Genomic DNA, 16151 nt, shown 5'->3' with positions numbered 1-16151 from the left:
TTTTCTTTTTCTATCTTTATTTCTATCTTTTCTTTTTCTATCTTTTTTCTTTTCTATCTTTATTCTATCTCTTTTCTTTTCTATCTTTATTTCTATCTCTTTCTTTTCTATCTTTATTTCTCCCACTCCCACCCCTCTCCTCTCCCACTCCCACCCCTCTCCTCTCCCACTCCCACCCCTCTCCTCTCCCACTCCCACCCCCTCTCCTCTCCCACTCTCCTCCTCTCCTCTCCTCTCCTCTCCCACTCCCACCCCTCTCCCTCTCCCTCTCCTCTCCTCTCCCTCTCCCACTCCCACCCCTCTCCTCTCCTACTCCCACCCCTCTCCTCTCCCACTCCCACCCCTCTCCTCTCCCACTCCCACTCCCACTCCCACCCCTCTCCTCTCCCACCCCTCTCCTCTCCTCTCCCACCCCTCTCCTCTCCTCTCCCACTCCCATCCCACCCCTCTCCTCTCCACTCCACTCCACTCCACTCCACTCCCACCCCTCTCCTCTCCTCTCCTCTCCTCTCCCACTCCCATCCCACCCCTCTCTCCTCTCCTCTCCTCTCCCACTCCCACCCCTCTCCTCTCCACTCCCACCCCTCTCCTCTCCCACTCCCACCCCTCTCCTCTCCCACTCCCACCCCTCTCCCTCTCCCACTCCTCTCCTCTCCTCTCCCACTCCCACCCCTCTCCCTCTCCCACCCCTCTCCTCTCCCACTCCCACCCCTCTCCTCTCCCACTCCCACCCCTCTCCTCTCCCACTCCCACCCCTCTCCTCTCCCACTCCCACCCCTCTCCTCTCCCACTCCCACCCCTCTCCTCTCCCACTCCCACCCCCTCTCCTCTCCCACTCCCACCCCCTCTCCTCTCCCACTCCCACCCCCTCTCCTCTCCCACTCCCACTCCCACCCCCTCTCCTCTCCCACTCCCACCCCCTCTCCCTCTCCTACTCCCACCCCCTCTCCCTCTCCTCTCCTCTCCTCTCCCACTCCCACCCCTCCCCTCCCTCTCCTCTCCTCTCCTCTCCCACCCCACCCCTCCCCGCCCCTCCCCTCTCCCACTCTCCCCCTCCCTCACTCCCTCCCTCCCCGCACTCTCGTTAATGTTGGGACCGGTTGAGAAAGGAACATATGTTCCGAGCGGAGGGCGATATAGGTTTGGGCTGTTGAACACACACCTTTATTGCAGGTTTAATATACACACAACGGACGCGTTGAGATAGAATTTTATTTTTAATATGATTTTTTAGAAATGCATTAAATAAATTCATAAAAATAAACGTCTTTTTGTTAAATACATAAATACAGTGACCTCGGTAAAGTGACCATTAAGGAAGGAGATATAATTTGGGAGGATGAACCATTGAGAGGGAGGGGCTGATCACAATTATTGGGGTTAATATTGGCCACAAGAGCGCTCCCTCAGTACTGCCCCTCCGACAGTGTAGCACTCCCTCAGTACTGCCACTCCGATAGTGCGGCACTCCCTCAGTACCGCCCCTCCGACAGTGCGGCACTCCCTCAGTACCGCCCCTCCGACAGTGAGGCGCTCCCTCAGCACTGCCCCTCCGACAGTGCGGCACTCCCTCAGTACTGCCCCTCCGACAGTGCGGCACTCCCTCAGTACCGCCCCTCCGACAGTGAGGCGCTCCCTCAGCACTGCCCCTCCGACAGTGCGGCACTCCCTCAGTACTGCCCCTCCGACAGTGCGGGGCTCTCTCAGTACTGCCCCTCCGACAGTGCGGGGCTCTCTCAGTACTGCCCCTCCGACAGTGCGGCACTCCATCAGCACTGCACTGGGAGTGACAGCCTGGATTTTTGTGCTGGAGTCTCTGGAGTGGGACTTGAACCCATGACCTTGGGCCTCAGAGGCTACGCACTGAGCCACAGCCGAGACTGAGCAAAGAGGTGCTGAGGGCAGAGAACGTTATCGATGAACGCGCACAGAGTTATTTCCAGCCAGTGAGGAGCAGTCGATCACCGGTCATGTGGCCGGGAGCAGCTGTGTGAATTGTACTCTTCTGAAAAACACCCGCTATTTGTGGATAGTCCCTAATCAGGTGCCTGCTATGTCCAGTGGCATCGCCGTGTCGCGTGATCTGCTCAAGTCTCGGGAGTGGGGCTCGAACTCTCAACCTCCTGACTGTGAGACAAGAGAGAGAGACAGAGAGAGAGAGAGAGAGAGAGAGAGAGTGCTGCCCACTGAGCCCTGGGGTGTGTCCTGTGCGTACGTATCTGTCGGTGTGCCCACCTCTGTGGGTCTCTGTGTCCAGCTCCGTGTGCACACATGCATGCTCGAGTCCAGCACGTCAGAACCCCCCCCCCCCCCACAATACCAAACCTTTGGTTGCACTGCACCCTCTGGCTCCTCCGTCGCTCTCGATGGAACTCTTTCCCTCCTGACGGGATCTACCCCCCCCCCCCCCCGCCTCACAACATGGTATTTCCCAGCACGGAGTTTTGTGAATGGCGGTGGTTGAAACCACTGGGTGGGTGGGGAGTGGTGGTGGGGAACGGCCCCATTGGCTCAATGGGTCACAAAGGCCACCCCCCCACCCCCGCCAGCCTCCCCCCCCCCGGGTAAAACGAACAAAATTAAGCGGAAAAACACACATCGCAAAAGACGGACAATACAATGCCATCTCGGCCCACAGTCATCCTTCTCGGCCTGTGTCTGACCGATGGGCTTTACCAATCCTTGTCCGGAAGTGGTGCATCTTGGGAAGAGGCCAAGATGCGAAGAGCTGAAGGCGCGACACATTTGAACGGTCCGAGCTCGGCCCATCGCCTCCAGCTCCGCAAAGCCTTCCCTGGATTACGTTAACCGAAGATGTCCCGGAATGGCTGGGCCCCTTCGAAAGGCCCCCTGCTCTCCAGGCCCATCGCCAGCTTTGCTCAGCGGGTAACGGTGGAGCACGAGAAGGGATGCGCCGTTCCCTCTCCCCCCTCGCACGTCCAGGCACCACTTCACACAGCTCTGCCGTTCAAACTTCCTGCCGTACATCACCCCAGCTCTGCTCACACTGTGTCGGTGCGAAGGCCGCAAATCCTGCTGTATCGCACACCTCGCACCATAACATCTGTACAAAACACAAAGGGCGGGGGTTAAAAGTCAGCGGTTTAACCCTCAACACTACTGGCAGGCCCTTGAGAAACATCTGGCTGTTTCTGGCTCTCAGGCTGTGACAAACACTAAACACAAAGCAATAAAACCGGTGCTCGTGTCACAAGGTTAACGGTAAATGACTGACTCAAACGTCCGCCAAAAGACAAATTGATATAAAACTGTAAACACTTTAACCCGTGCTTACTCTCTCCGGCTCTTTGTTTTCCCTCCTATTCTTTCTCTGGCTTTCTCGATATTTTTTTAAAATTTTAAATTTAGATCCTGCCTTACCGATTGTTGCCGCCATTTTACCCTCTCTGACCTTTCACCTTCCCAAGCTTGCCTGTCTCTCTGACCCCGGCAGCTATTTTGAAATTGCAAGCGGTTATAAATTGGGGAATAGAGTACAGAACCCAAGGAAGTTATGGTAAACCTTGATAGAACAATGGTCATCCCTCAGCTGGAGCATTGGGTTCAATTCTAGGCACCGCACTTTAGGAAGGATGTGAAGGCTTGGGGGAGGGGAGAGAGGAGATTGACCAGAATGGTTCTAGGGACGAGGGACTTCCGTTATGTGGAGAGACTGGAGAAGCTGGGGTTGTTCTCCTTGGAGCAGAGAAACATAGAAACATGGAAAATAGGTGCAGGAGTCGGCCATTCGAGCACAGGGGGTGATGGGTGAGCGGGAGTCGGTTCGAGTTAGGACATGGGGCAGTGAGCACATGGGGTGATGGGTGAGCGGGATCGGTGTGAGTTAGGACACGGGGGTGATGGGTGAGCGGGACTGGGTGCGAGTTAGGACACGGGTCAGCGAGCACAGAGGGTGATGGGTGAGCGGGAGTCGGTTCGAGTTGGGACACGGGGCAGTGAGCACAGGGGGTGATGGATGAGTGGGACTCGGTGCGAGTTAGGACACGGGGCAGCCGAGTTTTGGATCACCTCCAGTACGTCGGGTAGAATGTGGGAGGCCGGCCAGGAGTGTGTTGGAATAGTCAAGCCGAGAGGTAACAGGGGCATGGATGAGGCCTTCAGCAATGGTAGATAAGGCCTCAAATAAACCAAACGTCCCAGAGTCGTTTCCCCTCCCCCGCCCTCAGCCCACAAAATCAGTCAGACTTTCAACACTGCACCAACAACCTACATTTATATAACCACCCTTCACGCAGTAAAAGTCAGCAGAATGCTACCTGGACCCCAAGGGTTAAGTTACGAGGAGAGATTACACAAACTAGGGCTGTATTCCCCAGACTATAGAAGGTTAAGGGGGGCTCTGATCGAAGGTTTCAGGATATTACGGGTGGTTGGGAGACGATTCCCGCTGGTTGGGGAGTCTGGGACTAGGGGCACAGTCTAAAGATTGGAGCCAAACCCTTCAGGAGTGTTATTAGGGAACACTCCGACACACACAGGGTGGGAGAGGTTTGGAACTCTCCTGCAAACGGCAATTGATGCTGGGTCAATTGTTAATTTTAAATCAGAGATCGATATATTTTTGTTAATCAAATTTATTAAGGGATACGGGTCAAAGCTGGGTGTAGTGTACGCCCCGAGAGTATGGTCACAGGCTGGTGGCGCTGTTGCATTGGGAGGGGCTTAGCCAGTCACATGATGTTCACAAGACTCAATAAAACCCCAGCCAGTTGGGTTCGGGGGATCCACGATGGGGCAGGTGGTTGTGAGCCTGGTGGATGAACCGTTAATGTGTCGCGTGATTGTTAAACCTTTGCTAATAAACCAACTAGTTCTTAATAGCAATGTGTTGCTATAGATTCTAAAGCAAAGAACCCACGGAGCAAATACATTACAGCGGGTGGATGGAGTTAGGTCACAGATCAGCCGCGATCTCATTGAGTGGCGGAGCAGGCTCGAGGGGCTGAATGGCCTGCTCCTATGTAACAGGCTCGCGGGGCTGAATGGGCCTCCTCCTGTTCCTGTGTAACAGGCTTGAGGGGCTGAATGGGCCTCCTCCTGTTCCTGTGTACCTAGGTCCTAAGGCATTTCACGGGAGCGTGGTCAGACAAGAACTGGCACCGAGCCACCAGAGGCTTGGTCAGAGAGAGAGGCGGAGAGACTTAGGGAAAGGGTCCCAGAGCTGAGGGCCCTGGTAGCTGAAGACACAGCCGCTGATGGTGGAGCCTGGGGAGCAGGGGAAATGTGCAGGAGGCCAGTCAAGCTGAGCGAGAGCAGGATACAGCACCGAGGGAGGGCAGTGGGCCCAGCATGTCTGTGGACCCCTCGCCCCTCCTGTACTGTGGAGCCAGGTCCACGAGGAGGTGGTTTGTGACAAGCCCAAATCTCAATTCCCAATCGATCGGAGACCATCCCTGCTCCCAAGTCAGCCCTGACCATCCCCAGTGTCCCGGGGTCCGCTGAACGTCGTTAATTCACCCCCCCCTCACGACCAGAAGGTTGGCCTCACCAACTCGTGCACTGCCCTCCATTCACAGCGAGGCGGAGGGCAGGACAGTCTGCCTCCATCTCTCGGTTAGCTCACCTGGCATCTGTTGTGTGCACTTAAACTTGATGCTGGCGAAGAGGATGGCAGCAGTGAGGAGCAGCGCGATGGCAGACGCCAACAGGCCCAGTGCCAACCATTGACCTGCTGTGACCTCACCGGCCGAGTATCTGTGTTGCTCGTCGCAATCCTTGCAATGCAGCAAACCTCCAACCCCAGGCCCGACTCTGTGGCCCATTCTCGCCCCTCCGCGTCCTGACGTTGTGGAGCCTGTAAAAACAGCACTGATTATCGACCCAAGTCAGCAACACGACCGTCAGTCCAAAATCTTCACGTCAACAGCCAGCATCCTGCCGGGAACTTGCTTTGCAAGTGGGATTCTAACACGGTGCTTCACGCATACCATAACGCGATAGAATCGATCGGGAGAGACTGTTCCCGGGGGCAGGAGGGTCGGTAACCAGGGGGACACAGATTGACGATAATCGGCGATGGAACCAGAGGGGGAGATGGGGAGAATGTGTTCACGCAGCGAGTTGTTGTGATCGGGAACGCGCTGCCTGAAAGGGCGGTGGGAGCACATTCAATAGTAACTTTCAAACCGGGAATTGGATCAATACTTGACGGGGAAACATTCACCGGGCTGTGGGGAGAGAGCGGGGGGATGGGACTGATGGGATCGCTCGCTCACAGAGCCGGCACAGGCTCGATGGGCCCAATGGCCTCCTCCTGTACATTTATATAGCACCGTTCACAACCACCGCACATCTCAAAATGCTCCAAAAGTGTAGTCACTGTTGTAATGTGGGAAACGCGGCAGCCAATTTGCGCACAGCAAGCTCCCTCACACAGCAATGTGATAATGACCCAGATAATCTGTTTTTGCGATGTTGGTCGAGGGATAAATATTGGCCCCAGGACACCAAGGAGAATTCCCCTGCTCTTCTTTGAAATAGTGGCCCTGGGATCTTTTGTGTCCATCTGAGAGAGCAGACAGGGCCTCTGTTTAATGTTCCAACCGACAGTGCGGCGCTCCCTCAGTACTGCCCCTCCAATAGTACAGCGCTCCCTCAGTACTGCCCCTCCGACAGTGCGGCACTCCCTCAGTACCGCCCCTCCGACAGTGCGGCACTCCCTCAGTACCGCCCCTCCGACAGTGCGGCACTCCCTCAGTACCGCCCCTCCGACAGTGCGGCGCTCCCTCAGTACTGCCCCCTCCGACAGTGCGGGACTCCCTCAGTACCGCCCCTCCGACAGTGCGGCACTCCCTCAGTACTGCCCATCCGACAGTGCGGCACTCCCTCAGTACTGCCCCTCCGACAGTGCGGCACTCCCTCAGTACCGCCCCTCCGACACTCCCTCAGTACAGCCCCTCCGAAAGTGCGGCACTCCCTCAGTACTTCACTGGAGTGTCAGCCACGATCTATGTGCTCGTCCCTGGATTCTATAATGCGTACAATATACACAGGGGCTGTTATTCCCTATAATAGGGACTTTTATTCTCTATAGTACACACAGGGGAATGATGATGCTTACCGGGACTGTAAGTGCCCTCCATAGTCCTGTCTTCTCCCGCCTCGTGTTTGTTTGGAGGAGATGTCAGTGTCATGTCGACAATATTCCTGGGATGGAGACTTGTCCCGGATGTTTCTCCAGCTGTGTTTCTTGTTGTGACAGCCACACGTTGAAGCCAGTGGGCTTGGGTGGGGGGGTTCGGTGTTGGCTGAAGGGTGAAGGTTCTCTCTTGCCCGTGTAGCCCAGGGACGGCCGTGATGGAGGAGCTGGATATTGGAATGGTTGGACCTGCAGTGGGAGGTGCAGGATGAGGAGTTCCTTCCCCGGTCTCCGTCTGCTCTATCCCACCAGTTCGGGCGCCCACCTCACCAGGATCTGAGGCAGCAAAACAGGACGTCACAATTTTCACATCGTCTCTTGAGTGAGCATTGACGGACCCAATCGAGTCCTTTCAACCCCGGAGCATACAGTGACTCTACAAACTCAAACACTCCGGTTCCCTTAGTATGTGAAAATCTGTCCCTCTCAACTTGAATAGAACAACTTACATTTATATAGCTCCTTTAGCTGAGTAAAATGTCCCAGGGTGCTTCACAGGCGGGTTACAAGACAAATAAAATTAATTTGAGACCGAGCCAGGTAAGAGATTACGGCAGGTGACCAAAAGCTTGGTCAAAGAGGTCAGTTTTTAAAAGGAGCTTCTTAAGGGAGGAACATAAGAATTAGGAGCAGGTGTCGGCCATTCGGCCCCTCGAGCCTGCTCCGCCATTCAATACGATCATGGCTGATCTTCATCTCAACTCCACTTTCCCCCCCGATCCCCATATCCCTCGATTCCCGTAATATCCAAAACTCTATCGATCTCAGCCTTGAATATACTCAACGACTGAGTCTCCACAGCCCTCTGGGGCAGAGAATTCCAAAGATTCACCACCCTCTGAGTGAAGAAATTCCTCCTCATCTCCGTCCTAAATGGACGACCCCTTATCCTGAGACTGTGACCTCCGGTTCTCGACTCCCCAGCCTGCATCTACCCTGTCAATCCCTGTAAGAATTTTCTATGTTTCAATGAGATCACCTCTCATTCTTCTAAACTCTAGAAAATCTGGGCCTTGTCTACTCAATCTCTCCTCACAGGACAATCCCCTTATCCCAGATTAAGATTCCCACAGGCAGCAGAGAGATCCCCTGCGCCCCTCCCTCATAGAATCAGAGAAATTTACAGGACACAAGGAGGCCATTCGGCCCATCGTGTCCGGGCCAGCCGACCAAGGGCTACCCAGCCTAATCCCATTTTCCAGCTCTGGGTCCGTAGCCCTGTGCACACTTCAAGTGCACATCCAAGTACTTTTTAAATGTGGCGAGGGTTTCTGCCTCTACCACCCTTTCAGGCCGTGAGTTCCAGACCCCCACCACCCTCTGGGTGAAGAACTTTTCCCTCAAATTTCCTCTAAACCTCCCCCTAATTACTTTAAATTTATGCCCCCTGGTTGTTGACCCCTCTGCTGAGGGAAATAGGTCATAAGAACATAACCAATAGGAACAGGAGTAGGCCATACGGTCCCTCGAGCCTGCTCCGCCATTTATCACGATCATGGCTGATCCGATCATGGACTCAGCTCCCCTCAGTACTGCCCCTCCGACAGTGCGGGGCTCCCTCAGTCCTGCCCCTCCGACAGTGCGGGGCTCCCTCAGTCCTGCCCCTTCGACAGTGCAGCACTACCTCAGTACTGCCCCTCCGACAGTGCGGCGCTCCCCCAGTACTGCCCCTCTGACAGTGCGGCGCTCCCCCAGTACTGCCCCTCCGACAGTGCGGCACTCCCTCAGTACTGCCCCTCCAAAAGTGCGGCGCTCCCTCAGTACCGCCCCTCTCCCTCAGTACTGCCCCTCCGACAGTGCGGCGCTCCCCCAGTACCGCCCCTCCGACAGTGCGGCACTCCCTCAGTACCGCCCCTCCGACAGTGCGGCAGTGCGGCAGTCCCTCAGTACCGCCCCTCCGACAGTGCGGCACTCCCTCAGTACCGCCCCTCCGACAGTGCGGCACTCCCTCAGTACTTCACTGGAGAGTCAGCCACGATCTATGTGCTCGTCCCTGGATTCTATAATCCGTACAATATACACAGGGGCTGTTATTCCCTATAATAGGGACTTTTATTCTCTATAGTACACACAGGGGAATGATGATGCTTACCGCGACTGTAAGTGCCCTCCATAGTCCTGTCTTCTCCCGCCTCGTGTTTGTTTGGAGGAGATGTCAGTGTCGTGTCGACAATATTCCTGGGATGGAGACTTGTCCCGGATGTTTCTCCAGCTGTGTTTCTTGTTGTGACAGCCACACGTTGAAGCCAGTGGGCTCGGGTGGGGGGGTTCGGTGTTGGCTGAAGGGTGAAGGTTCTCTCTTGCCCGTGTAGCCCAGGGACGGCCGTGATGGAGGAGCTGGATATTGGAATGGTTGGACGTGCAGTGGGAGGTGCAGGATGAGGAGTTCCTTCCCCGGTCTCCGTCTGCTCTATCCCACCAGTTCGGGCGCCCACGTCACCAGGATCTGAGGCAGCAAAACAGGACGTCACAATTTTCACATTGTCTCTTGAGTGAGCATTGACGGACCCAATCGAGTCCTTTCAACCCCGGAGCATACAGTGACTCTACAAACTCAAACACTCCGGTTCCCTTAGTATGTGAAAATCTGTCCCGCTCAGCCTTGAATAGAACAACTTACATTTATATAGAGCCTTTAGCTTAGTAAAATGTCCCAGGGTGCTTTACAGGCGGGTTACAAGACAAATAAAATGAATTTGAGACTGAGCCAGGTAACAAATAGACAGCACGGTTCTGGTGTTTGTAATTGTTAGTAACGTAAGTTTTTAGAATTGAACTCTGATGAAATCTCCCGTTTTACTGGCAAAGTGGCTTTTCCACAACGGCACACAAGCCTGCTAAATACTTGTGGTTATGTGCTGAACCTTTCAATGGGACACACATGTTTGAAAAAAAAACTGTTCCAAATGCAACCCTGCAGTCACAATATCAACCAATATTTCGTTAGATACTGTGTTAAAAACCGTTTGGATTCAGATACAGTCGACGGCTTGTATTCTGCAGCAACAGAAGGAAACTGCTCATTGCATTCACAAATTGGTTAATAAATGAATTCCAATACTTATACAATTCTGAAATGTGGGATTACAGCCAAATTACTCTGCGTTTGTCGAGTGGTTTATATAAAAAGTGTTCTCCGCAAAAAAACAAAGAGATTACGGCAGGTGACCAAAAGCTTGGTCAAAGAGTGTAGTTTTTAAAGGAGCTTCTTAAGGGAAGAACATAAGAATTAGGAGCAGGAGTCGGCCATTCGGCCCCTCGAGCCTGCTCCGCCATTTAATAAGATCATGGCTGATTCGATCATGGACTCAGCTCCACTTCCCCGCCCCCTCCCCATAACCCCTTATCCCCTTATCGGTTAAGAAACTGTCTATCTCTGTCTTAAATTTATTCAATGTCCCAGCTTCCACAGCTCTCTGGGGCAGATAATTCCACAGATTTACAACCCTCAGAGAAGAAATTCCTCCTCATCTGTTTTAAATGGGCGGCCCCTTATTCTAAGACCATGCCCTCCAGTTCTAGTCTCCCACATCAGTGGAAACATCCTCTCTGCATCCACCTTGTCGAGCCCCCTCATAATCTTACACGTTTCGATAAGATCACCTCTCATTCTTCTGAATTCCAATGAGTAGAGGCCCAACCTGCTCAACCTTTCCTCATAAGTCAACCCCCTCTATCCACTATACCCACGCCCCTCATAATTTTATACACCTCAATCAGGAGTCCCCTCAGCCCCCTCTGTGCCAAGGAAAACAAACCCAGCCTATACAATCTGTCCTCATAGCTTAGATTTTACAGTCCCAGCAACATCCTGGTAAACCTCTTCTGCACCCTCTCAGTGCAATCACACCCTTCCTGTAATGTGGTGACCAGAACTGCATGCAGTACTCCAGCTGTGGCCTAACCAGTGTTTTATACAGTTCAAGCATAACCTCCCTGCTCTTGTATTCTATGCCTCGGCCAATAAAGGTAACTATCCCGTGTGTCTTCTTAACCACCTGGTCTGCTACCTTCAGGGATCTGTAGACCTGCACTCCAAGGTCCCTTTGTTCCTCTACACTTCTCAGTGTCCTACCATTTAATGTGTATTCCCTCGTCTTGTTAGCCCTCCCCAAATGCATTACCTCACACTTCTCCAGATTGAATTCCAGTGGCCAATGTTCTGCCCACCTGACCAGTTGATTGACATCTTCCTGCAGTCCCAGTGACCACCGTCGCCCTATACAGCGAGTGATAGCCGGCCCTCGAACGTGCACCTCCAGCCCCAGCCCTCCCCTCCCCTCCCTCCGGCCCCCGAGGCCAATGGCAGAATCCCTGCCTCTGAGGCCTATCCCAGGTCACGCAGCCTGGCACTTTCCTGTTCACGCATGGCCGCACGTTCGAGGCCGACTTGCAGAGAGTGGGTGTCTGGGGGGAACCGCCAATTCTGGTCGGACCGTATTCCAGGACCACTCGCCCCTCCCGCCCTCCATTGGTCGTCCAACATGTCAATCATCACGGTGCACCCACCCCAACTTTCCCACGGCCAATTGGAAAGCGATTGGACTCTTGTCCGTCAATCACACAGATTGGTTTTCCCATCCCCGATATTTCAAAAAAGTGATTAAGAAAAAAACATTTGATTGTTTTTTTAATTCTCCCACGGCGTGATTTGTGGAATACTTTGTGACCCAGGCTCCAAATCAGATGGAACCTGGCACTGGGACCAATGCCATTCTTACCTGTGGATCTCGCATCAACAAACTCTTTCATGGCTTGTGCCTTTCCCGATAATATACAGAATCTCTGATTCGCGTTTGTGGTAAATCTGTGACAGTAAATCAGAAATAAATACGTCAAGCTCAATTCTGAAAGGGCACTCGTCAATGTTGTATTGTATTGAAGGGGTGATCTGATTGAGGTATTGAATACCTCACTACTGCCCCTCCGACAGTGCGGGGCTCTCTCAGTACTGCCCCTCCAACAGTGCAGCGCTCCCTCAGTACTGCTCCTCCAACATGCAGCGCTCCCTCAGTACTGCCCCTCCGACAGTGCAGCGCTCCCTCAGTACTGCCCCTCCGACAGTGCGGCGCTCCCTCAGCACTGCCCCTCCGACAGTGCGGCGCTCCCTCAGCACTGCCCCTCCGACAGTGCGGCGCTCCCTCAGCACTGCCCCTCCGACAGTGCGGCACTCCCTCAGCACTGCCCCTCCGACAGTGCGGCGCTCCCTCAGCACTGCCCCTCCGACAGTGCGGCGCTCCCTCAGCACTGCCCCTCCGACAGTGCGGCGCTCCCTCAGCATTGCCCATCCGACAGTGCGGCGCTCCCTCAGCACTGCCCCTCCGACAGTGCGGCGCTCCCTCAGTACTGTCCCTCCGACAGTGCGGCACTCCCTGAGTACCGCCCCTCCGACAGTGCAGCGCTCTCTCAGTACTGCCCCTCCAACAGTGCGGGGCTCCCTCAGTACTGCCCCTCCGACAGTGCGGCGCTCCCTCAGCACTGCACTGGGGTGTCAGCCTGGATTTTTGTGCTGAAATCTGCGGCGTGGGACTTGAACCTCCAACCGCCCGACTCCCCACTGAACCAGGGCTGAAGTACCTGTACTTTACTGTGATGAGCGTTATTTAGGTACAAAGCCCAATACTTACACTAGATACTCGGGACATCTTCCCTGACCGGATAAGGTCACATAATTCTGCAGCTTGTTGAATTCTGATATATTTAATGGTTGCGGTAACTTGGGTTCACAGCATGACCGGCCAGCACTGTCCGAGAGCCTCCCACTGCACACTGTGGATAAAACACAGAGACGTGTGTCAGTCTGGCTTCGATCTGTGTGCCCTGCGGTGCAAGGAAAAGCACTTTCCAAGCAGCAGCTGATCCTGAGATAGTTTACTGATTCGCTCAGCTTTTGAGATTTGCAAAACCTCGGCCGACAACCCAAAGCTTTCTTTCCTGTTAGCGCCGAAGTAATGGAACGAGCAAATCGTGTGTGGAGTCAAGCAACTTCACATTCGGAACAATCACTGAAAGGTGGCAGTGTCTTCAAGGTACCCCACCCCCCCATGTCCCCTGTCAACAAGGAAGGATATGCCCAGCTTCCCTCCTCTCCCCAGTCCAAGGAGCTGGCGCTGCACCCGGGGAGAGCTGCTCTGGAGCCATGCAGCCCCGTCAAGTGACTGGGCGGGCAATTTTACTGCGGCAGGCATCACACCCCAAACCCAAGCCTTGTGCCGCCCGGCTTGGGTTGGGGGTGTGATGCCGGCCGCAGTCGAATTGCCAGGGGGCACACTCCTGGCCGGTATGAGACTATGCTTCGGAGCACCTTCAATCTTGGTGAATTTTGTATAAAACTCTTAACTTTCCTGAACTCAACGTTAATTTGTGTCGCGGGGCGTTGTTTTGCGGGCTGTGCAGGGGAGTGCGGGGGGCGGGGGTCTTGCCCAGGAACCTTGGCCCCTCTCAGACCCCGACTGTCCCACCCTTTTAATGCGCTCTGTCTCTCCTCCCCCCCCCCGCCGCCGCCTCGCTGTCCTCCCTGGTCGCCGGTCACATCTCCAGGGGTCTGCATGGACCCCCCCCAAAGCCTCATTCCCTCGCCCCCCTGGGGTGCATCCTCTCCCCACCCCACCCACCCATCTCCCCGGAAGCTGCGTGAACCGGAGATTTTACAAACTCACCCGCTCCCGAGCAGACGAGGAAGAGGCACAGAATCAGGGTCTCCATAGCCGACAGGATAAAAGACAAGTCAACGACTGCAGCACAGCCCGGCGCCGAGAGAGTGCAGACACAGTGAGGCAGATCCGTTCCTTTGTACCGGGGGGGCAGGCACTAGCAGTTTCCATTCACTTGCATCAGACTTGTGCATTGAGCCAATGGCCAGCCGCTACACAGGGGATTACCAGTGTACACCTCACATTCGATTTCCAAACTCAGCCCTGTGCACTGCAAATCTCCCCTGGAAGTTCTGCGGATTAAAGGTGAATCACACCCCCCCAGGCTGCGAGAAACCCTGGGGAGAGGGGAGGGGGGGAATGTCACAGCCAACCTGATCAAAACACATCACTTACTTTCACTTGCAAAACCTTTTGAGAGTCGAGGCATTTTCAGTATCTCGCAGTTGCACACTTTCACAAAAGGCACAGGAAGAGGCCACGAACGAAACATGGTTTAAAACCAGCTTTTGGGACTGACTGGACAGGGGAGGAGGAAAAGGCACCGATTAAAAACAATCTCTGCGACCAAGAGCCAAATCTGTTTATGCCTCAAAAGAAAGGCATTGATGTAATCTAAACCAGGAGCCCGTGGATTGATTGGCCGGAGGGGAAACGGTTCCCTCTGAGAACCACAAGTGTTTTGTATTTAACCCCTTGTAACCTGCATCACACCTGGCCACCAGAGGGCCCACCTGTTGGAGTCCCAAGGGATCCCAGCATCCCTCGGGAGCACAGTATATAAGCAGGTCACCCACAAGGTACCTGCTCTCTGGAACTACAATAAAGGAGCTAAGCTCACATTCGCTCATTACACACAGTACTCAGTCTCACCATTTATTATGAGCGTAACAACAAGTCTGCAAGAAACCAGGACAACAAAGGACCCCATAAGGCGTGCATTTTTGGAGAACAGGGCACTTAAGATAAGGTGTCATCTTTTGCCCTGTCGACTCAGTGTGCAAATTGTGGATATCCAGACACATCATCGCAGCCAGTTAAACAGATCCCCACAAACAATGAAACCGATCCAGACATATTAATGGGAACCTCAGCCCAGCAGGATATTTATTCATCAAATGGATATATAGTATTATAGTATTAGTATAGTATATGGCGGTCCCTCGAAGCGAGGGTGACTTGCTTCCATGCCAAAAAGTGACGAGTTCACAGATGTTTCAGTGAAGGACCTAATATTCCAGGTCCCGAACGACATCCTGAAGGGTGGAAGATGCCTGTGCGTGGATTTTTTTAACGTGGGGTGACCGTTGCACACCAGCCACCACACGGGCTTGACAGAGCGAGGTCTTGGTCCAGTGGCAAGGGTTAACCAGGACGACTGGAGACCTGCTGTGCTGCACAGACCTAGTGCGCTCACATATCGCAGTGTGGGCTGGGCCCGTGCTGCCCCTGGGCCCCGAACTCTCGCCGCTCCTCCGCCCCGATCAAAAATGGAGCAGTCAGAAACAGGACATCAATTCGTCTCCTCTTATCTTACAGACATCAAATATCGACACTGCTACTTGAAATATCAAAATAGTAAACTCCTGCCTAGTTGCAGGGTTATTAACATCAGCAGAAACAAAGGGAAACTAACAGAATGAACACGATTCAGTTGGGATGTGATTAACAGCAGCATCTAAACAATGGATATATATACACGAGCTGGAAGTGGCTCAAGGGGTGATTTATTGATAAAATGGATATATATATACACGAGCTGGGAGCAGCTCGGGGCGAACGAATGGAGACGGACAAACTCAGAACGGAAAAGAAGAGAACACCAGAAGAGGGAACATCAAAGAGGAATAACCAGTCATGGAACCAACGACCACGAACCTACAATCTGCGGTTACAGCAACTAACTGGATGGGTGATTGTATGTCTTCGGTCAATTCTCTCAGAAGTCTTGTTCTGTAATTTTTAGCTGTTTTTTGCGTAATAAAACTGACAGTTGGGTTAAACTTAAACTTTGTGTCTTGCGTGGTCCTTTCCTGTAATTCCCGAGGTCTACGAACCAAGGTAGAATGTAAAACGAACACCCTACATAGTTTAGAAGAACAATTAGGCCTTCACCATTCAAGTTGTGCTCACCAGCAAGGCAGAACACGGCACAGCAAAGGTCTGACCAAGATCAAAAATGTCAAAATCATTATCCACTCACATAGAGCAGCTGATTCTCGTGTTCCATTTACAATCAGTTTCTAAATGCACTTTCTTCTGATGACCATGGACAAACGACGAAGATTAGTTGGCCTAAACATGGGTCAAGATTTCTACGACCCAATTGCAAATATGGA

The 16151-nt window shown here is 53.5% G+C and overlaps 1 protein-coding gene across 5 annotated transcripts; it reads right to left on the bottom strand.

The window, feature by feature from the left end:
• Window positions 1-2564: 2564 nt before the first annotated feature.
• On the bottom strand, window positions 2565-13925 carry LOC139249535 (uncharacterized). 5 transcript variants are annotated; one of them, XM_070872469.1, is made up of 7 exons: window positions 13819-13925; window positions 12787-12928; window positions 11881-11966; window positions 9252-9605; window positions 7082-7435; window positions 5585-5815; window positions 2565-3064 (listed from the first exon to the last, which is right to left on the bottom strand). In XM_070872469.1, the coding sequence occupies exons 1-7, from the start codon at window positions 13862-13864 to the stop codon at window positions 3003-3005; spliced, it is 1275 nt and encodes a 424-aa protein (XP_070728570.1). In that variant the 5' UTR covers window positions 13865-13925; the 3' UTR covers window positions 2565-3002. The 5 variants fall into 5 exon arrangements, with proteins under 5 accessions (XP_070728570.1, XP_070728571.1, XP_070728574.1 ...); XM_070872470.1 differs by lacking the exon at window positions 5585-5815; XM_070872473.1 differs by lacking the exon at window positions 7082-7435.
• Window positions 13926-16151: the final 2226 nt, after the last annotated feature.

The sequence above is a fragment of the Pristiophorus japonicus genome, unplaced genomic scaffold (genome assembly GCF_044704955.1).
Source record: "Pristiophorus japonicus isolate sPriJap1 unplaced genomic scaffold, sPriJap1.hap1 HAP1_SCAFFOLD_317, whole genome shotgun sequence".
NCBI lineage: Eukaryota > Metazoa > Chordata > Chondrichthyes > Pristiophoridae > Pristiophorus > Pristiophorus japonicus.
This window is presented reverse-complemented; position numbering and strand designations above follow the sequence as displayed.